Below are 23,187 nucleotides of genomic sequence, written 5' to 3'. Positions count from 1 at the left end.
AGGACACTTATAATTCTGTTGAATTACATCCAGCAAAGTTTCCTTTCTTCTGTGCTCAACCACTTCAGAAAAAAAACACCTCTCGTTCTATACCACCAAACACCCATTTTACCAGCAGCAACCATTTCATGATACTTGAGGTAATTCAGGCCCTTACAAATATTCTTCCATCAGTCAAATTCACCACAATCACACAACCAGTTGCGTCATAAAAGGGGTTCCATAACATTCATCTACTCAGGTTACCATTTAATGAAACAACAACTTGCTGATAAATAAAACAACAACTCCGCTATAATCCAAGAGGCACCCTTCAATATAGCTTAATCAAAACAATTGCCAGTGGCATATGTAAATTTTTCATTCAGCAGTTCTAAATAGGAGGTGCAGCCAAGAATTTTAAGTTCTAAGAAGTGTTTAAAGCCATGGCAGTAGTAAAGGGGAGAAAATTAACAAATAAGTTACATGTTCTGCATAAAAAAATTAAAGTACTTTATTTAAATCTTTGTAATAGATTGATTTGCTGGTTTGTGATTACATCATTCTGGTTTAAAAGGTTGTCTAGTTTTGTCATGAAATCGTAATCATCATTTATAGACTATATTTCTTAGTGCATTGCTAGAGATTTTAGTTACATGTTCATGGATTTCATATGCAACTTGTAATTTATTCTTAGTTTAAATGCTTGACTTGGATTAAAACCTTAAATATATTTGTGCTACAGATAGCTTAGAGTGTGGAAAATGTGGAGAAGTTTTTCACCAGTTAGAAGTATTCATCAAGCATAAAATGTCAAATTGTGCACCTAAAGACGAACTTGATGACAGTGGACTGAAAGATAACAAAAAGAACAAAAAAATAGGTATATTGAAATTTATGTGGTAATTTGTTTACATTGGCAATAAATAATGCTCTTTTTTATTATTATTATTAAAAGGTTCCCCCACCCCATAATTTGTGTGTGTGATCTGTGTGTGTATGTGAAAACCAAGAAATGGTAGAAATTAAGTTTAATTTTATTAATTTTAGGCCATCTGCTGCTCCAAAAAATTAATATGATTTAAAAATTTTTATTAATGGGAATTTATGAGTAGATTTGTTCAGATGGTCTGTCTTCCATTCTAGTGATAGCTGTCCTCAGTTTTTCATCATTAATTTCATTTCGTTTAAAATTTGTTCCTTTAACAATTTCACTAGACGTGATTCCATTTCATTATGACTTACAGGGGATGGACAAAAATATGGAAACACCTTTAAAAAAACATGTTTCTTTGCTTAATATGGTATAGGAAACCCGTTGGCATCCAAAACAGCTTGCAGTCTTCTGGGAATGGATAAATACAGTTCCTGTATGTTTGCCAAGGGAATATTATACCATTCTTCCTGCAAAACGGTGGCAAGTTCAGATAACGATGTTGGCGGTGGATAACGAGAATGCACTTTCCGTTCCAATGTAGACCACAAAGGTTCGATAATATTCAGGTCTGGTGACTGTGGTGGCCAGGGGAGATGGGACAACTCATCCTCGTGCTCAGAAAACCAGTCCTGGACAATGAGAGCTGTGTGAACAGGGGCTTTGTCGTCTTGGAAGATACCATCACCATCGGAGAACAAAGTTTGTACCATGGGATGAACTTGATCGACCAAAATGTTCACATAAGTCTTGGAAGTCATGTGCCCTGACACAGTTATCATGGGGCTAGCAGAGAACCACGATATGGCTGCCCAAACCATAACAGAACCCCCGCCATGTTTCACTCTTGGCAACAAGCAGTCTGTATTAAGGCTTGAGATGGCGTTCTCCAGACGTAAACTCGGCCAGAAGTGGGAAACTATGTGAAAGAAGACTCGTCAGACCATATTACTCGCTTCCACTGCTCTATAGTCCAGGCTTTATGACTTAAACACCACCTTTTCCTGTTACGGGCATTAGCATCACTGATGAGTGGCTTCTCAGTTGCAGCATGGCCAGCAATTCCCTATTTATGAAGCTCCCTTCTAATTGTTTTGGTGCTCACAGAGTTCGGTAACACAACATTCATTTCAGCAGTAACTTTTGCAGCTGTGGTCTTATTTTTCGTCACAATTGCCCTTAATAATCGTCTGTCACGATCACTCAGGACACACTTTCGTCCGCGCTGTGATTTAGCAGATGATGTTTTTCCGCTTTTCAAATATGCGGAATAAATCTTCGATACAGTACCTCTTGAAACACTAAACACCTCGGCTACCTTGCTTACGGCCAGAAGTGGGAAACAATGTGAAAGAAGACTCGTCAGACCATATTACTCGCTTCCACTGCTCTATAGTCCAGGCTTTATGACTTAAACACCACCTTTTCCTGTTACGGGCATTAGCATCACTGATGAGTGGCTTCTCAGTTGCAGCACGGCCAGCAATTCCCTGTTTATGAAGCTCCCTTCTAATTGTTTTGGTGCTCACAGGGTTCGGTAACACAACATTCATTTCAGCAGTAACTTTTGCAACTGTGGTCTTATTTTTCGTCACAATTGCCCTTAATAATCGTCTGTCACGATCACTCAGGACACACTTTCGTCCGCGCTGTGATTTAGCAGATGATGTTTTTCCGCTTTTCAAATATGCGGAATAAATCTTCGATACAGTACCTCTTGAAACACTAAACACCTCGGCTACCTTGCTTACGGCCAGAAGTGGGAAACAATGTGAAAGAAGACTCGTCAGACCATATTACTCGCTTCCACTGCTCTATAGTCCAGGCTTTATGACTTAAACACCACCTTTTCCTGTTACGGGCATTAGCATCACTGATGAGTGGCTTCTCAGTTGCAGCACGGCCAGCAATTCCCTGTTTATGAAGCTCCCTTCTAATTGTTTTGGTGCTCACAGGGTTCGGTAACACAACATTCATTTCAGCAGTAACTTTTGCAACTGTGGTCTTATTTTTCGTCACAATTGCCCTTAATAATCGTCTGTCACAATCACTCAGGACACACTTTCGTCCGCGCTGTGATTTAGCAGATGATGTTTTTCCGCTTTTCAAATATGTGGAATAAATCTTCGATACAATACCTCTTGAAACACTAAACACCTCGGCTACCTTGCTTACAGAAGCACCTACCATACGTGCTCCAACAATTTGCCCATGTTCGAAGTCTGTTAACTCTGACATAATGCAATGACAACCTCACATAACAGTACTCCGACAACAACTGAACTGTTTAGCACATTTACGAAGTTGTATAGGTGGCGTCAGTAGTCAAAAACGCTAGCGCCACCTACATATTTCATTAAAATCAATCTTTCTTTTCAAACATGCATTTCACAAGGTGTTTCCATATTTTTGTCCATCCACTGTATTTCAAAGCATCTAATTAATGTATGTGTATATTTTCTGGAAACATCTCAAATTTATTGCTGTTGTGTTAAAACTGTAGTTTCTGCAAAAATTTCTTCGCTTTGTTTATGAAGCTATTTAGCTAACATTTATTCTATCCTTACCCATTTTGTTTAGTTTTTGACTGTTATGAGCTGAAATTTATGTGTTACTAATAATTTTATATATAAAATGTATACTGCTTTTGTAATTACCTTGTAAATACTTTCTCTTTAAATCAAAAACTGGTAATTCACTTTTCAAAATATTTTCAGAAAACTTTGTTTCTTCAGCTTTTTCTTAGGTGATAACGAAAGGCTGTCTCTGTTAATTTTCATGAACGACCAAGCTGCAAATCTGCTTTTCTAAATGTATCAGTTATTTGGCCCATTTTAGAGCTGTGGTTATCTTTCGCTTTTAAATTTGTTTTGGAAAATGTTTTCCACATTTGTTATATTACATTCTTTTTAAAAATATTCCCTTAACCCTTTCCAGCACACTACCTTTGGAAGTTGGAAGTTGGAATTTCGACAAAAGAAAATGGTAGGCAGGCTAATCAGGCCTATAGGAGTACGCAGGTAAAATTTTGTAAAGATAGCACTTAACCGGGGTGTGCTCGGAGTTTGCCCACTGAATTAATAGAGCTTCGAAAAGAGTGCTGATGTGAGTATTTCTGGGAAGCGCATAATAGAGTAAAAGATTTTGCATACAATTAAACAATATTAGATTCTGAATACAGTAGCAGATTTAGCATTACTCAGGGTGTGCTATCGGATCACTCTGGCCTGCTACTTTACCCTCCAAAAAGAAACTCTTCTTAGTAATATAATGATCACATGCATATAAGGGAGGGAAAGTAACTTGGGTATATGCTATTTATATTTCATATCTACACTTTCATCTTCCCCCCTGTCATTGTGGTACCTTTTGAAGAAAATGACACCACCTTTGAAAAAACATAACCCAACATTGCATGTTTTGCACATGTACCAGGATCCGTACATTCACTATCTGAAGGCAACTCATATAGCACTTTCAGTGATTCAGAAATGGTCAGCCCTCTTCGATCCATTTGCAAAATAAATCAAAATCAGAAAAAGTTTACTAATGTTATATCTACAATTAGAAAATTTAAACTAAAGTAAAATTACATAAACGTCTACAACTCAAAACTAAGAACGTAGTGCTAATGAAACTTCTTTGAATGAAAGTGAAAGAGAAAAATATAACTGCTCTAGTGAAAAACCAAACAGGTTTGACCTTCAGAAAAATCACCCTCACAATTTCTTAGCTGATAACCAGACGTCCCTTCCAAAAAAAAGAAAGAAAGAGAAACGGGAAATGAAACACAGATGTGGAGCCGCACCTTTCTATTATGAATGAGCCCACCAGAGGGCTGCAGTGAAGCAAAAATACAGATGTTGGGCTGGTCCTAGTGTCTCAGTGATCTGCGAATCACTGAGATCAAACTGCGAACAGGTGCACACGTGATGTTCGCAGTTTGATTTTAGGCAAGATTTCAAAGTAAAAATTTAAAACTAAATTACCATATAGCCAAGAAAATAACATAGAAATTTCTTTTCAAACAATTCCTTTTATATATATATATATATTTAAAAAAAAAAGATTTTCTAAAAAACTAAGCATGACTAAAATATATAGGCTGGTTTGTGCTGTGTGAGAGGGAAATTTTTAGGTGAGCCTAGATAGAGCACACCATGCCACTGAGAATTAAAACAATTACATAAAGTATATATGAATGTTTGTGTCCTAAAGAAAAACATAAATTAGGAAAATTCTTCAAAAATTAAAACTCGGAAAATTACATTGAAATTTTACTTTATTAAAAAACTGTTGGGCACTATTGCAAGCAGTTGATATGAAAATAATGAATTGTACAAAATTGAAATAAAGTGTTAATATTGTCATCCTTCATGAAGTATTAAAATATTAATTCAACATTATCCTTTGAATGTTGTTGTTAGTGAAGCAGAAATTATGTAGCATTAAAAATGTTCAGCTTTATATTTTGAGTCGGAAGGGACTGCAGTTATTAAAGAAATAGTATTTTGTGATATTTTTTATATGCCAGAAAAATTATTCAGAATATCTTTATTTTAGCTAAGAAGGCATCTGTTGAAATAAAGGGTACAAATAAATTTAGTAAAGAAACAGAAAAAATGAAAAAGAAGCCACCTCAGTCTCTTAAAAGGAAAACTCCTACCTCTAAACCACCACCTTCAAAGAAATCTAAAGTTCTTTTAATGGAGAGAGATACACCAAAATTAAAAGGTGTAACAGGATATCTATGGAAGGTATTACAGTTTTTAAATTATTATATATATACTGTTGTATACAAATGAGGATCTCATTTTGTTTAACAACTCAACATAGTTCTGTCCGTGCATTTAAAATGTAAATTTTCTGTATGAGGCTAGAGTTATTTATTTTTTGTTGCTAGAAAGCATTTAAAGACATCTTAGATCAAATCACAAAATATTACAAGTAAAATCAAAAATGCTCAAATCACATTTATGTTATTTTTCTTCTATATGAAGATTGCTGTTATGTAATAATTTAATATCTGCCAGGTTTTAATTTTTATGTTCTGACTTTGCTGTTGTCAACATTGTGTCTTTTCACCTATCAAACTATAAAATGAATCTGAATAGCCAATTTCTCTTGAGGCATTTGTTAAAGAACAACACTTAAATACTAGCATATTTTGCATTGGACTCATTTAATAAATAGTTCAGTAACTGAAATAATGCATTATGGTGGGAATTAAATCCTTTTGGCAATCTCTTGAAATCACATTGCCATGCAGTGTGGTCACCTCCCGGTTTCTCGGGACTTTTGTCTCCCCCTTCCCCCTTTTTTTAACTTCAGATTTGGCTACTATGTACCTTTATGTACTTGATTTCCAAAATGAAGTATGACCAATAATAATAACAGGCAAAAATCTAATTAGAAAGTCTTGGAATCGATCTTAACCTCAGTGAACTTGAGTATAGGCATGCTGGGAATAAACATGCTACTAGTTTTTTTTTGGGGGGGGAGGAGTTATAAGTAGTATCTTATTTCTTTTGTATTTTTAAATCTCAGAATCATTCTTTTAGGAAATTAAGAGAAGTTCACACATCCGTGTCCAGGAGACTGCCTATTTGATTAAATAGATCTGGCATATTATGGAGGTTTTTATTATTATTTATTTAGAGGGGGAACTAATTTCCAGTCAGCTTTTATATCTCATGGTGCATTGCATTCTATTGCAACAAAAAAATTTCTAGTTATAACTTGAGATGTTCATCACTACAGTATTTTTGTAAAATATTTGTAGGGTCGCTAATTTTTCTTATGATTTTTGGCCATTTTAAAGAATTTTTCTTTTGTGATGATTATTCAAAAGTTTTGTCTTATTTGCGTCTGTTCCATGAGAAAAGTAGGGTATAGCACCTTTCAATTAGGTCATGAAATTGAGGTAAATTATCGAAATAATTGGGAATTTTATTTGAATAAAAAATAAATATTTCCATAATGACAGTAATGGATATAAGTGATCAAAGAAAATAAATGTTTTAAAACTAACAGGCAATAATTAATTGCTGATAGCATTTCAAGCAGTTAATAAATAATGCATATTAAAGCATAAAAGAGCAATTGCTATGAGTAACTAGTACCATTCTTGAGGTTTGTGATATTTTTTATATTTTGATAGAAAATAAATTTAAGCATGTGGGTTCCAATAATATTTATATGATTTTTATGGACCATACCGCAAAATCTTTTTGAGATTTATCCAGTTAGTAGAACCATGTGATGTAGAAGTATAAAAACTCGGTCTTATGCCAACCATTGCTCGCCAAAAGAGCACGCTCCTGCTATTCGTATAAAGCTAAAAATAATTTATTTCTACTTTTAAATGAATGAAGTTTTCTGTGATTGTGTTTCAGAGATGTGGCAACATGCGATAATTTTTATTGTAATTGTGGTCTGAAGATAAAAGTGAGTTGTGTTTCCAGTTTGTACGGGTGAGCAAAAGTAAAATATTTATGATATTTATTTGTAAAGTTTCGATTTCCAACCTATTCCACAAAGAGGTGAACATAACACTCTGGTATGTTTTTGGTGTATAAAATATATAAGTAGAGCAGTAGTTCTCAACTTTTTGACTAACACGTACCATCTAAACAAAAATTGAAAAACTTAAATACCACCAATTTTCAATTTCTCAATATAAATAGTAATATATATATATATATATATATTGCCATTTGCACAAACTATTGGCTATTTGTATTAAATATGCACACATTAAGAATATTAGATTAAAATTGGTTACCATTTAAATTACCAAGATTAAGTTATAATACTTTAGTTTTAAACTTTAGTGTGAAATTTGGGCCTGTTTAAGAAAGATCAATTTCTTTATGGCTGGTCCTAATTTCACTTAACTTTAAATTAGGATCCACTTTTAATTTTGTTCTGTATTTTTCAAATATAACATGTAAGAAAAGCCTTGTTCACACAAATAGGTTCTGCAAAAGGGCTATAAAATTTGATAGCTTTATTTGTAGTGCTTTCAAATGATTTTTTTCGGTTCAACCAAAAGTTATCAAGTATGCAATTTTTAAAATCTTCAGTTACAGTTCAATGATAGGAAATATTTATCAGTTGTTCTTTTTCTTCAGGAGATTTTTTTAAAATTTAATTGTTAAAAATTCTTTGTTTCTTTGTGTACCACTTATTTTTTCTTCTGTACCACCAGTAGTACACATACCACCGTTTGAGAATCACTGAAGTAGAGTATATGGTTCCCTACTATCGTAAAATAAACCTGAATTATTTATGAAGAGATAAATTTAGCTAGAATATTGTAATATAAATATCTACAGATAGTATATTGCACTGCTTGTAATGGGAGAAAAAGCATAGAGGTAATATCAGCATAAAATTAAATCTTGTGCAAGCTGTACTATTTTAATGTTATAATGAATTGAACTGTTTTAAGCATCTGCTTCAAGAACCATGTAATGATGTTTGTAAACATGATACTAACAATATTTTTTTGGTTCTTGATTATTTTTATGACATTTAGTTTAGTGCTGCAGGTCTTAAATAATGCTGTAAATAGTATAGAAAGTTCTTGAAGTAGGAACTAGGGAAATATATTGGTATAGGAATTGCTTCTAGGCAGTGAAACAGAATGAGAAGAGTAGGGAATGCTATTTTTTTATTTCTATTTTGTAGTTATTTTGCTTTGAATTCACATGTTTAATTTTCTTTATTACAGAAACGTATCATGCAGGAACAGTTAAAAGAGCAGAAGCGACGACAGCTCATGCATGCCAAGAGAAAACCTGTTGCGCAATATCAGTCTGATGATGAAGGTTCTTTTGAACATGTAGAAGAATCCTCAGACAGTGAGGATTCTGTACACATGAGAGCAGAAACACAATGTGGAAGATGTGCTGGTTGTTCACGTGTGGAAGATTGCATGGAATGTGAAGTGTGTCTTGTAAGTAATAGATTATTTTATTTGAGTAATGTGATTTTAAAGACTTTCCCCTCTTCCTCTTTATCAGTGGATTGAAACTTAATAAAAATACCATTAGAAAGATCTTATTTTAAACTAAGGATACCTTCAATCTGTGTGACAACAGTTCAAAATTCTTCTAAAGTTAATTTATAACTGCCGATTGTACGCTGAAGATGATATTTAAATAACTTAATACCTGCTTCCCATAAACCATCGAAATTTGGTGCTCTAGGTGGAATTAGTTTCCAATTTATTTATACCTTCAGATGTTAAGAAATCTACTATGTCAGAATTAGATTTAAGGACTAAACTATGCAATTTTTTCAGTTCTGATTTTGCACTAATGTGGTTATATTAGTACCGTTATCTGACATTATGGTATTACATTTTCCACGTCTAGCAACAAATCTTTTAATAGTAGCAAGTAATGAATCTGTGATTAAATCAGTTACTACCTCTAAGTGTACGGCTTTAGTAGCTAAACATATGAATATAGCAACGTACACTTTTGCATAATTATCCTTTCTCTGATTTTTATACTTAATGAGGAATGGACCAGAAAAATCGAGTCCACACGTATTAAATACAAACCCTGGGTTAACTCTTTCACCAGGTAAATTTCCCATAAGTTGTTCACATACAATTGGTTTAACCTTAAAACATGTTACACATTTATGTACAACCTTTCGAGCTATATCTCGACCATTAATAACTCAAAATTTTCTACGAACCTGATGCAATAGTGCTTGAGCGCCAAGATGTAAATATTTAACATGGTAATACTGAAAAATTAGTCTAGTAAATACATGATCTTTTGGTATTACATAAGGAAACTTTTGGTTGTAATTAAGATTACTATTGGCAAGTCTGCCTCCTATTCTCAGAAGAGAACCATTATCTAAAAATGGACATAAAAATTTTAACTTACTTTTGGAAGAAACACAATTCTTATTTTTTAAGGATAGAATATCCTTGCTAAATTGCTGTAACTGTACATACCTGATCTTGATTTTCTTAGCGTCATCCAATTCTTTAACTGTTAGAGAACCTATTAATTTTTTTCCCTTACAATTGGTTATAAATCTACAAACAAAACTTAACACAAGAATAATATGAATATAGTTATTACTAATGTTAAGAATATGATCTAAAATAAGGGAATTAGAGTTCACATTTAAATTAACTAAGTCATTATCCTTAAGTTTGAGATCTTTAACATATTCCACATCATCCATATCAGATGAAATTACTTCACAAGGATTAGTAAAAAACCTCTCCGTAGTCAAGAAAGTTGGTCCGTACCACCATAAATCATTATGAAGAAGATCTTTAGGTTCAGCTCCACGTGATATCAAATCAGTTGGATTATTGTGAGTGCTGACATGGTACCACTCATGAACAGCAGTCATGCTGCGAATAACAGATACTCTATTAGCAACAAATGTCTTTAGTTGATAAGGTTCCTTCTTAATCCATGCTAACACTATTGACGAATCAGCGAAATAATACACCTTCACTATAGGCAGTTGGCCTCTAATATTCTTTTCATTAGTTTTACCAACAGAACTGCACCACAAAGTATCACAATAGGCTTTCTGACTAGCATTACAGAATCCTATAATTTCTATTTGTTATAATCCGTTGGATAGAACAAATGTAGGGATGCGATACTCGTTGACTATTTTGAGACTATGCAGAAATGCCTTCCATTCTTCAAAGTAATTTTTAGGAAGAGGTGTATTCTAATTTAATTTTAGAAGCCAAAGTTTTTGTAGAAATATTTTACCTTTTGTCGTAACATGTCCAATTAAACCTAACGGTTCAAAGAGGCGACCTATTGTTGATAAGACATCTCTTTTCGTTCCTGTTTCTTCAAAGTCTGGTATCTTTAAATCGTAAGAAAAACAGTCTGTAGACATATTCCATGACATTCCAAAGGCCTTTGTAATCTGAGGCTTATCCGTAACTTGAAAGGAGTAATCCTGAGTAGCACTTTCTTTATTCTTCAATAATTCTGGATTATTTGAACACCATTTGTGTAACTGCATTCCACCACATTCTAGAAGCCAGGTTAACTGTGTCTGCAACTCCTTGGCTTGCAGCATATTAGCTCCAGTGATAATGTCGCCCACGTAACAGTCCTTCAATATGGCTCTTGAGGCATAAGCAAAGTCAGTTGCTTCATCCATTGCTAACTGCTTCAACACCCTTGTTGCGAGGAATGGTGCACTTGCTGTTCCATATGTTACAGTCCTTAGACGATAAGTCTGCACAGGACTACCAACTGATTCTTTCCACAAGATCAACTGCAGGTTTCGTTGAGATGGTTCAAGAAGTATTTGTCTGTACATCTTCTGAACATCAGCTCCTAATGCATAGTTGTACTTTCGAAATCTAATAATAACAGAAAATAAATCTTCTTGAGGTATTCGCTTTTTCATTAATATTCGATTAAGTGATTTTCCATTGCTAGTAGCCGCTGATGCATTAAACGCAACGCGAAGCTTGGTGGAGGTTTTCTCTGGTCGATAAACTCCATGATGACTAAGATAATTGCAAGTCAATGTTTCAATTTCTTGAACTTCTTCCATGTGATTTAGATCCTTATATTCCTTGATAAAATTCTTATATAATGTTTTCATATTCGAATCGCTTTCTAGTCAATTCCACACTTGATGCAATCTTTTCTCAGCCAGCGTTTTTGATTCTCCTAATTCTACATCTTCTTAAGGGGTAACTGAACTACATATCTTCCATCAATTGTCTATCGTGAATATGCTTGAAATGTTCTTCACAGTATATTTCTTTTTCTCTCAAAACATCCTTTATATTTTCAATGGATTCAACTTCCCAAAATCTTTGCAAAATTTCGTCAACCCTTTCTTCACTATTCAGAACTAAGCCACAATAATTTACTTCTGAGTTACTCTTGCATGTACCAGATGTGATATACCCAAAAACTGTTTCTTAGAATATCAATGGTTGTTTTTCTACTTGAAATTTTCTTTGTTTTAAAATCTCAAAGAACAATTTGGCCCCTAGTATCTATTTTGTTAGTTGTTCCAAATTACAGATACTCAAATTCAGTATCAATGGGAATATTTAATGACTGCACATGTAAAGTCATTGATGGTATTACATTGGCTATTTTAGAAATAACCAAGTAGTTAACTTAAGTAGGTAAGTACGTTAAATCCTTATTCAAAATCTGTACATCTAGTTCGTAATTAATATTTATAACGTTCTCATTTATTCCGGATACAGATGCATAAATTCTTTCTTTATATTTAGCAAATTGGCAACTCCTTCACATAGCAAACAACTCATACTGCCATTATTAAGTATTGCGGGAACTGGAATTCTTTTTCCCTTTGAATTACAAACATATGCTATTGCAGTCGCTAATAGCACATTTTTTCTCCTGTCAAAAGACAACTTGATTGATTTTTATTAGAGCCATCTGCATTCTTTTTTATAATTTTGTCATTGATTGCTTCCGTTTTTGTTTTATCTAACTGTTGATCAATAAGGTCATTTCTGAGCAGGCGATAGATTGATGAATGGTGTTTTTTTGACATTCAGAACATCTGAACTTAGAATTACATTTTGCTATTAAATGTTCCCAACTGAGACAGTTTAAACAAAATTTATAGTTTTTAACTATTTCATATCTTTGAATTGGATTTAATTTTAAAAATGAATCATGTTATGAAGTGAATGATTATTATTTTTACATATCATACAAGTCAAAACACTATCGGTTTTAACCGTCAGAGCCTTTGATTTTGAACTTTTTTCTAATGGATATTTCACTTTATTAGTATTACAGTCAATGTTATCCAATAATTGACATCTTTTCTCTAGAAACAAAATTGCGTGGTTTGTATAGAAATAATTGACACAACGGTTCTCACAGCAAAGCTATTACTCTGTGCAAAAGGAAAATAGACACAAGGGGGCATGAGCTACTCAGAATGCATAGATGGATCTGGCCGCAAGCAAACGGTGTAAGTCAGTGCCTGTCCCTTCCGCCATCGTCATTAAGATTGTGGACAGCAATGATGGAAGGTGATTATCACGGTCAGTGTTGAACCGCGTGGTTCGTATGGAACGAAGGGATACAGGGTAGTAAGATCCATCACCGCGTGGTGTTGGTGTACATGAACAAAGCACCCTCAAGGCATACGGTATCCTGTTGGTTGGCCACGTTCAGCAATGAAGTGGAGACTGCAGCCAAAATTGTCAGCGTGGGTTTCGATTCTCCTAATTCTTCACCTTCCCTTATGGGTAACTCAACTGCGTATCTTCCATTATTTTATCTATAGTGTGTACGCTTGAAATGTTCTTCACAGTATTTTTCTTCTTCACTCAAAGCGCGAACTGGGATTCTTTTTCCTCCTGAATTGCAAACATATATTATTGCAGTCGCCAATAAGACCTTTTTTCTGCGTGTCAAAAGATAACTTGATTGATTTTTATTAGAGACATCTGCGTTCTTGTTTATGATTTCGTCACTTGCTGCTTCCGTTTTTGTTTTGTCTAACTTATGTTCGATAACCCATTTCTGAGCAGGCGATGTATTAATGAATGGTGTTTTTTATGGCATTCCGAACATCTGAACTTAGAATTGCATTTTGCGATTAAATGTTCATTACTGAAACAATTTAGATACAGTTTATGGGTTTTAACTATTTCATATCTTTGATTTGGATTTAATTTCAAAAATGAATCACATTTATGCAGTGGATGATTATTATTTTTACATATAACACAAATCGAAACACTATTGGTTTTTACCATCAGAGCCTTTGATTTCAAACTTTTTTTCTAACGGATATTTCACTTTATTAGCATTACTGTTAATGTTATCCAATATTTGACATCTTTTCTCTAAAAACGAAATTAATTCATCAAACGTAGGAACTTCCCTAGCATTAATGCTTAGTTCAAATTGTGTGCGCGTTTCAAAATGTAGTTTCTGAACTACGATATTTAATAACAGGATATCTGATAAATTATTTTTTTTCATACTTTAAAACATTCAAAGCCGTAACGTTTTTAGTAACATTATCTATTACATACCTTATTCGTTTAGACGATTCGAATGTTAAAGTACGTATATGCGTCTCAATTAATATTCTTTTATTTTCATACCTATCTTGAAGAGCTTTAAATAGAGAATTGAAAGTATCATCAACAGTTTCAAGATTTTTTGCTTCATCAGTTAATGCAGCCTTTAAATAGTAGAGTTTCTGAACTTCTGTCAATTGAATGTTATTTGCTATGATGTTTTCGAATTAAAGCTTAAAATTATTCCATTCGGTATATTTACCAGAAAATTTAGGAATTGGTAATTCTGGCAAACATACTTTAGGGTCAAATTTCTTACAGTCATTTTCATGTTCAGAATGAGCAATAGATGATAGAATTTCCATAATTCTTACCTCTAGAACTTCAGTTCTTTCTTACATTTCGGCGATTTCTTCATCAATCGCTGTGACATCTTTTTCATCAACGCTTTCGAAATATCTATTCCTTAAGTTTCTAATATCCATTTGAATAGTTTGAAGGGATATATACTGAATTTCATTCTTATTCGAACTATCATCATATTCCTCCACTACATTTTTTAATCTAGTTAGTTTCGCTTTTAACAAAGTTTTATTTCTATATAATGCCAGCATTTTGTTCTTTTCTCCGGCTTTGCTGACCATGTACTTTGTTCTAAACTAATGAGTGGACTGTATAGCAAAAGAACTAACTTATTTATTGACAGTAATTAACTAAATTCAGATCTAATACATGCTCTGGCATGTTGCTTAGCCGAATCCAGATGCTCAAGTGAGAGGTTTTCTCCCTATTCAATAGGTGTCTAACTTAACAGCAAGTATAAAAATTATTTATCTTATTTTTTGTTACCGGATAGTGTATTATGAATGCCAACTAAATGTTGCCTTTTTAAAAGTAAGGAACTTGAAAAGTTTTATTTTAAATCTTCCAGTGAATGCAGTTACAAAAAAGTGTTGTGTGATGGTATGTTGTATTTAAAGAAGCAAGTTTTTAGAACGCTTTTGCTATTCCTATTTAAAAATAATAATAATTTATGTGGGTGTATTTCATCATAAATTCATTTTAGTTTCCTGCTTTTACTATTTCTGTTCAAAATTATAAAGAAAGGAACATAGTTAGAATATGCAATGTAGATACAATTGACTATGTATGAAAGACTGAAATTTGCATAGATCTAACTAATTTTATAATTATTATACTGTACAAAGTCCGAAATCCACACACCAATACCCATATCTGGAAAGATCTAAAATTGACCTGTAGATCACCAAAAACTTCCTTTAAAAAAAAAAAAAAAATCCTTTATGCTTGTGAATTTTTCATGCTAAAATTTGTGGAGGGATCCCGATTCTTAATTTCAGTTTAGCACTGACATATGCTCAGCATAGATTTAATAGCTGATATTCTTAGGCCAAAATATTACATTTAGTGTACTTTACGCTGAGAATAATTGATTTATTATTCAAATAAGTCCAGAACCAGTGTCTGAGCTGATGTGACTACACTGGGCACCAGAATTTAGAAGAAACAAAACTTTTAGAATTTACAGAAGCACTAAGCAGCAAAAAAATTAAGAGGTGGCCAAATCTTGAGGATTTATGGAAGGCACTGGGATGCAAAATGTGGGAGTGGCATAATATTTAGAATTTAGGGAGGCACTTGGCAGCAGAATTTTGGACCTGTAGAAGTACACTAGCCATGAAATGTCTAGCTGCAGCCCGGATAAGTCTTAATTAGTGTTGGAATTTATTTATTTGGAATTGAACTAAGCCTTAAGCATATGTGGAAAATAGGCATAAATATAATATCTAATATAGTTCAGACTTCATTAGTGTATGTATGATAGAAAGAAGATAAAATTTAGGTGAAGTTGCCAGTCGCATGATACATATCCAATAGTGTATAGCGAATGCTAGCTAAGCTTTATGATAATTGCCATGAAGTTGGAAGTGTTCAAATATTACAAACAAAAAGCGAAATTTCCTAATTGAAGAAATGTGGAGGAGTGGTAATAAATAAAGATGCTATAACAAAAGTTGTTTGCAATCACAATGCTCCAGTCACCAATTAATTAACATTGAAATCTGTAGTATTGTTTGTTCTAACTCCAGAAAATAACAATCCCTTTAGTGAAGAAAGTGACAGAGAAGTTGTTGAGCATGAAAAATTTTCGTTTAATTATTTAGCAGAAATTCTTGATGCGGCAGTTGCAACACTTGAACAGCGGAACTGAACAGAGCATTATTTTATAAGGAATTAGTAAAAGAGAACATATTAGCACAAAAACAAAGCAAATTAAGTAACTTGTGTGTCATAAATGCTTCATTATTTTATAAACCACTACAGTACAAAGCCGTAATCCGAACTCGTCGGGACTTGGGGGTTTCTGGATTAGGGGTTTTTCCGGATTATGGATCATCAATTTAAATCTGGTAAGATGGCATGCAGAAATTATAAAAATATGAAACCGTAATTTATGAAATAAAGAGCAGTTATGATCTAAAGAGTATCAAAATTTAAAAAAAAAAAAAAATTTGTCTACTTTATTAAGCATTTCTTTCAATGTAAGTTGTTTAAGTTGCTTTGTTTTTTATGCTAATACTTTCTCTTTAATTCTTTCTTCTATAAACAGACGTAATTTCTTGTTCTGTTACAAATTCCACTGTTCAAATCCTGTAATTGATGTGTCGAGAATATCGACTAAGTTGTCAATCAAAATTTTTTCGTTTTCAATAACCTCCCTGTCACTTTCTTCACTATCGGAAGAGCGCATATATAAACGCTTTATACGCATGCGTAAGTTTGTGTCTTTGAGGTCCGGATTATAGATAATTCCGGATAATGGACGTCCAGATTACGGACTTTGTACTGTATTTTATATTTTTAATCATATAATTTCTAGATGTCATCATACTAGATATTAACTAATGATCTAATATCCATAGTCGCCAAAATCCTGGCGAGTCAGGATCTCAGGCTTTATACTGTATTTAGTAGTCTATATTATTTTACTTATGCTGTGATGTATTCTGTGCATGTGATGTAAAATATTCTCATCAAAATTTTTCATTTGCCTGATTTTGCTGTCCATTTTTTAAATTAGTGGGTGAGTTTATTATTATTATTTTTGGTTCAAGTAACATGTTTGTTTTATGCATAAATATCAAGAGTAGTTAAAAATTGAGTTGAATTTAAAATGCTTTTCACAAATCTATTCCTCTCCCCAAAAAGTTATTCAGAATTCAAGAAAAATGCTTTGTTTTAAATAGATGATTAATATTGTAAGATTGTGTATTTTATTATTATTACATTATTTTGTAATTTTTAATTTGATTTCCACTCTCATCTTTTCAAAAAAGAGGAAATTGGAAGATCCTGATATTGATGATGTATGTATGTTAAGAGAATGTACAGCTGAAGCGGTAAGCTATTTATAAATTATTACTCTTATTCTTAAAATGAAATGCAAATTGCTGATATCACAATCATATTTTCTTTATGATTAGGATGAAGAAATTTTTAAAGTGGAAAAAATTCTTGCTAAACGTTTTCGACATGGTCGTTTTGAGTACTTGATCAAGTGGAAAGGTTATCCTAGGTAAAGTATGTTAAAAATGCTCATTATATTAGGTTAGTCCATAAGTTCGTGTGCATTAAGAGTATGTGTTGAATTCACTATGATGCATTTACTAAAGCAATACAAATTTGAACCTGTTGAAACTTGTCATTGTTTGACTTATTATTCAGTTCATCACCAACTTTTGTAAATATCAAATGCATTTTAGTATACATAGAAAATGAATATGGATAATCAGTACAAACATGCTGTGCTACATTTTTTATTTTCGTGTGGTGAATCTGCCAGGTTTGCAGCGATAAAAATTAATAGTGTACATGGTGAATACACTATTAGTGTAAGGACTGCACAGAAATGGTTTAAATAATTTAAAGTTAGTGTGGTGTGATTTTTAAGTGTTTGGTGGGATGTGTTATGGTGTAATATTTTGAACTGTTAGAAACAAATCAAACGATTAATTCAGAAGTTTATAGTGAAAACTTTGCTGTCTTAACTCAGAATTGATCAAAAAACGCTCACGATTGGTGAATATCAAGAAAGTGTTTTTTCATCATGATAATGCTAGACCGCATACGGCTTGAAAAAAGCTGCAAAAAATTAATGAATTTAACTGCTTACTCCCCAGATATTGCCCGAAGTGATTTTCACTTATTTTGTGCCTTACAATTTTTTTTACTGGTGAAAAAATTAAATTCTAAACAGGATGTACACAGTGAACTTTCAAGTTTTTTTGCATCAAAACCAGAGTCTTTCTACAGCAATGGCATAAAAAAGCTGCCTGTAAGATGGCGAGACATTGTAGATAATGGAGGAAAATCTATAATTGATTAAAATGTTAAATTGTGTTTTTTTATATTATTTAAAAATTTACCAAAAAATGTGCACGAAATTATGGATTGACCCAATATATCTGAATATATGATTACATTTAATTTTTGTATACCATGATTCTGGCTGGCATATATTTTGTCATCTTTATCTTGATTTTAAGTTTTCATGGGAAATCTTTGAAAATACAATATATTCAGCCCATTTATTTGTTGTGACAAATTATTTGCATTTTATTCCATATATGGTCGAAGTATTTAAATTCTGAATAGATTATCTTTTGTTAAAAGCATTTAAGAAAGATAATGTTGTAATTAAATGTTTTAAGTTATAGTTTATATTAAATGTATAATTACAGTTTATATTAATTTAATAAATGAATTTCTGATAATTTACAATAGCTCTGAAAACACATGGGAGCCAAAAGAAAATATTTTAAGTCCAGCTTTGCTTGCAGAATTTGAAAAGCGTCATAATCAGCTTGTATCTAAGCGACCACAGCAAATAGTTCCAACTGTAAGAAAGAGAAAAAAGTTTTATTACACTGTAAGTAGCATTTTCCTTAAATTTCGTTTAATGGCAAATGCTCTATGCTTTGTGTAATTTTCCCTTTGGATTTTAAAATACTTCACTTATGTGCAAAAATTGTGCATTTAAAAAAATTGTTTATCTATTTTCTGAACTTGCCTGATGACATTAAACTAGTTTTGTAAGGAAAACAGTGAAATGTTCAGAGTTCTAGATATTGTATATTTTATTATATAATGTTGTGTAGAAAAGAACTCAATATACCTAAGGTTTGGCAAACTTGCATTCATTTTAGAGAATTGTTACATATTTTGGAAGGACATAGCAGATCATTTCTTTATATTTCAAAAACAAAAAAGAAGATGTGCTATTTTACTAAATTTTATCTCTTTAAAATAAAATAAATCAAAAATCACAAGAATGAACATGCCATCATGAACAAAATGATGGAGAGATGGACAAAATTTGAGGATAAGGCTTTAAATACATAATATCAATAGGATCTGCTTTCATATCTTCAACTGAAAGTAGTAAATTCTAAAAACTTAAAACTTTCATAAAAATATGACTCACCATCCCAGTAATCATAAGAATCCCCACTACCATCATCCCATAACAATAATAATTTTATTATCAATATTGTTATTAAATAATTTTTGCTACAAAAAATAACTAAAATTTAAAGAATGGTTGTAGGATTATGATTAAATGGTATAGCATTTTCATTTCATAAAAATTTTTAAGCTTCTTAGAACCCACATAAAAAGTTATTATAATTTCTTGAATATGTGATTATGCTTATAAATGATGTGTACGTGTTTTTAATAAAAGGAAAAGTAATTTTAATATTGCAATTCCCCCACCCAAGAGGAATGAAGTGAAGCGCATTAAACTGTTATAAATGTGTTATTGAATTTGAATTTTTTAAATTTTATAGCTTTACAGGAATATTATATATCATTATAATTACATAATAGTTATGATTTTTGTCCTTGTCTATTGTAGGAATCAAGTGATGATTCAAGTCAAGATGAAAGTCGTGCATCTAGGATGTTTTCTCCAGCCACTGCATTAGATGCAAAACGAGGACGATCGAGTAAAAAGGCTGCTATGGACTTCATTAAGACTGTGTGTCTAAAAGGAAGACGTCCGAGTCCAGAAGTTGTTCATTTACCCGTTAGCATTGTGGCATCAGAATCTGAATCTAGGTCGAAATCACCATCTCCTGAACCAGTAAAGAAGAAGGTTATCATTGAAATTCCTGATCCTAAAGAGAAAGGAAAATTCATAAGAGTGAAAGGCGAAGCAAAGGATATAAAATTTTTGAAAGATTGTGATCTTAATCCTGTTGTTGATCTCGGTGTACCTGTACCTGAAGATGAAGAAAGTATTCAGTCTCTTGTTTTTGATGATATTGTCAAACGACGTGTCTCTAAATTGAAGGAAAAAGACAAGAAAATGAAGACAGTAGAAACAAAATCTAAAAATATTTCATTGCAAAAACAAGCCAAGATCAGTGATACAGAAAAGCATTCTCCAAAAACTCTGACACCTGGGAAAAGTTTATTGGCTAGTAAACAAGTAAATCAAAAAGTAGCAAAACCGGTTGAGATTGCATATGACAAAAAGAAAAGAGTGACATATCAAGAAAAGATTGAAAATTTGATAAATCAGGAAAAAAATCAAGAAGATTATATATCTTTTGATGATCTTGATGACTCGTTTAGTGGAGGTGATTCGAAAACATTGGCAGAATTACGGGAAAGTTTGCGTCAGAGTATGAAAAAGAGTGAAAATGAAAAGAAACCGGCGCAGCCAAAACTTCCAGATTCTGTTCCAAAAGTGGGAGCCAGAAAGAATTTCGTGCGTCCCTTAAAACCAAAAGTACCTAACCAGGTACCTGTTAATCAGATCAATACTATTGATGAAGTTGCTTCAGGCATTTCAAATGGCACAGCTGCTAATAAACCCTTAGCAACTGGTGGTAAAGATTCAGAAGCCACAAATGAGAGAGTATTTGTTGTCATGCCTGATGGCAGTATGGTTGAAGTCAGCACTGCAAAAAATGATACTAATCAGTCTAAAACTACTCCTGAAGCAGTTCCAAAGAAATCTCCAAAGGAGAAACCAAAACCAGCTGCTAAAACTATGGTAAGTTTGCAGTGTTTGCTGACTTTTCAACTTTAAAAAAAAATATTTTAGTATCTGTGTATCTTATGCAAAATATGCATTATAACAAAATACGTTAAAATATATAATAAATAATAAGTGAATTTAATTATTGTTTAAATATGTTATATATTAAATATATTATTTATATGAATGCAATATGTAAAAAAGCATTATTGAAAATGATTGAGGTAATTGATGGCGATATCCAAACCAGTATTCTGCTGCGGTAAGTGAAATTATTATATTGAAGGTTAATATGAAACTATTTGAGATTTTTAATATTAATTTTAACACTTTATCGACCGCTAGCAGTTCAACAGCATACACACGTCCGACCGGCCGCTCAGCCACAGATTCTTCCTGTTCTGAATAACTGTCAGGACAATCTGATAAATCGTCTTAATAAAACTCTCCAGTACCATTTTTTTCGCTCATTGTGAAAGGTAAATTTTTTAAAAAGGTGTGAAAATGTGGGAGTTTTCGAAGCAGTGCACTTAACGCAAGTGAGCCAATGTACCTCAATACTACTAATAAAATACACATGATATAGCAGATGGCAATTGGCTACCGATTGATAGGCTATTTTTAGCTAGCCTCAAGGAATAAGCGATGAATAGGCTATCGGTCGGTAGGCGGTGGCTTAAAAAAGCCAATTAGTAGGCCATTGGTCAATAGCCATTGGCGAGAAAAAAAATGGTTAATAGGCAATAATAATCGGTAGGTGTTGGCGATAAAAAACTGATTACTAGGCTATCGGTTGGTAGATGTTGCCAATAAAAAGCCAATTAATAGGTGATCAGTCAGCAAGTGTTAAATTATTTTATTTGATTGATCATTGCTTCTTTTTATCATGACCTCTATTTTTTAAATGTGGAGATTATAACCAGGTTCATGTGTATTTTTGCTGCCATATTTCTGAATTTGCTTGTAATATAGCATGAAAAGTATTTTCTCATCTCAAAGACTTCTGCCACACAAACTCCACGAGCTAAGATTGTTGTTGATGGTAAGCAGTAACTCCCTCTTTTTTTTTATACAACCATTTAGTGAACCCCAAAATCTCAATATTTTATGCATGAGCAGTTGTTGGATCAACAAAATGAAATTTATAGTTCCCAGTAAAATTACTCTAGCCTGCTTTTTTAATTCATCTGTTTTATACCCACACAAACTGTCTGAATAAATTTTTGATCCCTCTTGTTTTTGCTATGATTCAGCTTTCTGTTCAGAACCTGAATGAGAAAGTTCACAAATTTATCTCCCAAATATCCTGTGTTTTAGAAGAATTCTACTGGCTTTGTTTTGCCATATGAAGAGATTTTCATGTATTCCATAACGTTCTTAGGTTCTCTACCTTTTTACTTATTTAGTTGTTGGATTAGATGTAGAGAACACAGTTTCCTCCTGCCCTTGAATTAGAAGTGATAGAGAATTGTTAATATTTATGAGGGGGGAAGAAATACAGTAACACATAGCTAATTCGCTCTTCTCATGGTGAGCAGACTACAAATGATCATGGTTAGAAATATCAGGCATTTGATTTGCAACAAGAATTGGTGATGTATCGATAATCCTGCCACCATTTAAATAATGGAAGCCATAGTAATAACTACATATTGATCTAATTGAAATTCACTCTAATTGGTATAGTTTTGTGTGTATAAGAATATTTTACTTTTACAAATTAATTTATTTTTAAGGTTCATGCATAAAGTGAGAACTCGTAAAATAGATATTATTATTAATTAATATTTTATCTTTGAGAAGCTGTTATCAGAGAATTTAAGGGAATCTTTTCAACATTGATTAAAAAATAAAATAGGTAGTCCCCATTTTCTTAAAGTTTATTTATTTGAAAATTTTTTATAAATTTGGAGTTTGTGGATATCCTTTACAGGTGTTTATCATAAATGTCAGAGATGAAAATAAAAGTGATTTATAGTGTTAATTGCTTACTGTTTTTAATATTAAATAATGCACTAAATTTTAAATAATTAATTTATTCTAAAAAGTGTCTAAAGTTTTACTATGCAAAAGATTACAAATGTGTGTAAAAGTTCCCTCCCTATCCAGTGTTTATTTAGTGGAGAGTTCATAAACTGTATTTAGGCAGTGTAT

The 23,187-nt window shown here is 32.5% G+C and overlaps 1 protein-coding gene across 3 annotated transcripts in view; it reads left to right on the top strand.

Annotated features, from left to right (window-relative positions):
- Window positions 1-23,187, top strand: part of LOC118195446 (uncharacterized) — a 96,444-nt gene that overhangs the window by 14,084 nt on the left and 59,173 nt on the right. For all 3 annotated transcript variants that reach the window (XM_085817879.1, XM_085817877.1, XM_085817878.1), the window contains exons 5-11: window positions 725-862; window positions 5,477-5,670; window positions 8,649-8,873; window positions 17,324-17,386; window positions 17,471-17,562; window positions 18,771-18,915; window positions 19,903-21,048. In XM_085817879.1, the coding sequence (XP_085674005.1) occupies window positions 725-862; window positions 5,477-5,670; window positions 8,649-8,873; window positions 17,324-17,386; window positions 17,471-17,562; window positions 18,771-18,915; window positions 19,903-21,048 (2,003 nt within the window). The remainder of the gene's footprint in view (window positions 1-724; window positions 863-5,476; window positions 5,671-8,648; window positions 8,874-17,323; window positions 17,387-17,470; window positions 17,563-18,770; window positions 18,916-19,902; window positions 21,049-23,187) is intronic.

Source organism: Stegodyphus dumicola, chromosome 1 (assembly GCF_044657685.1).
Source record: "Stegodyphus dumicola isolate Sdum_Otavi_A_Nest chromosome 1, ASM4465768v1".
NCBI lineage: Eukaryota > Metazoa > Arthropoda > Arachnida > Araneae > Eresidae > Stegodyphus > Stegodyphus dumicola.
This window is presented reverse-complemented; position numbering and strand designations above follow the sequence as displayed.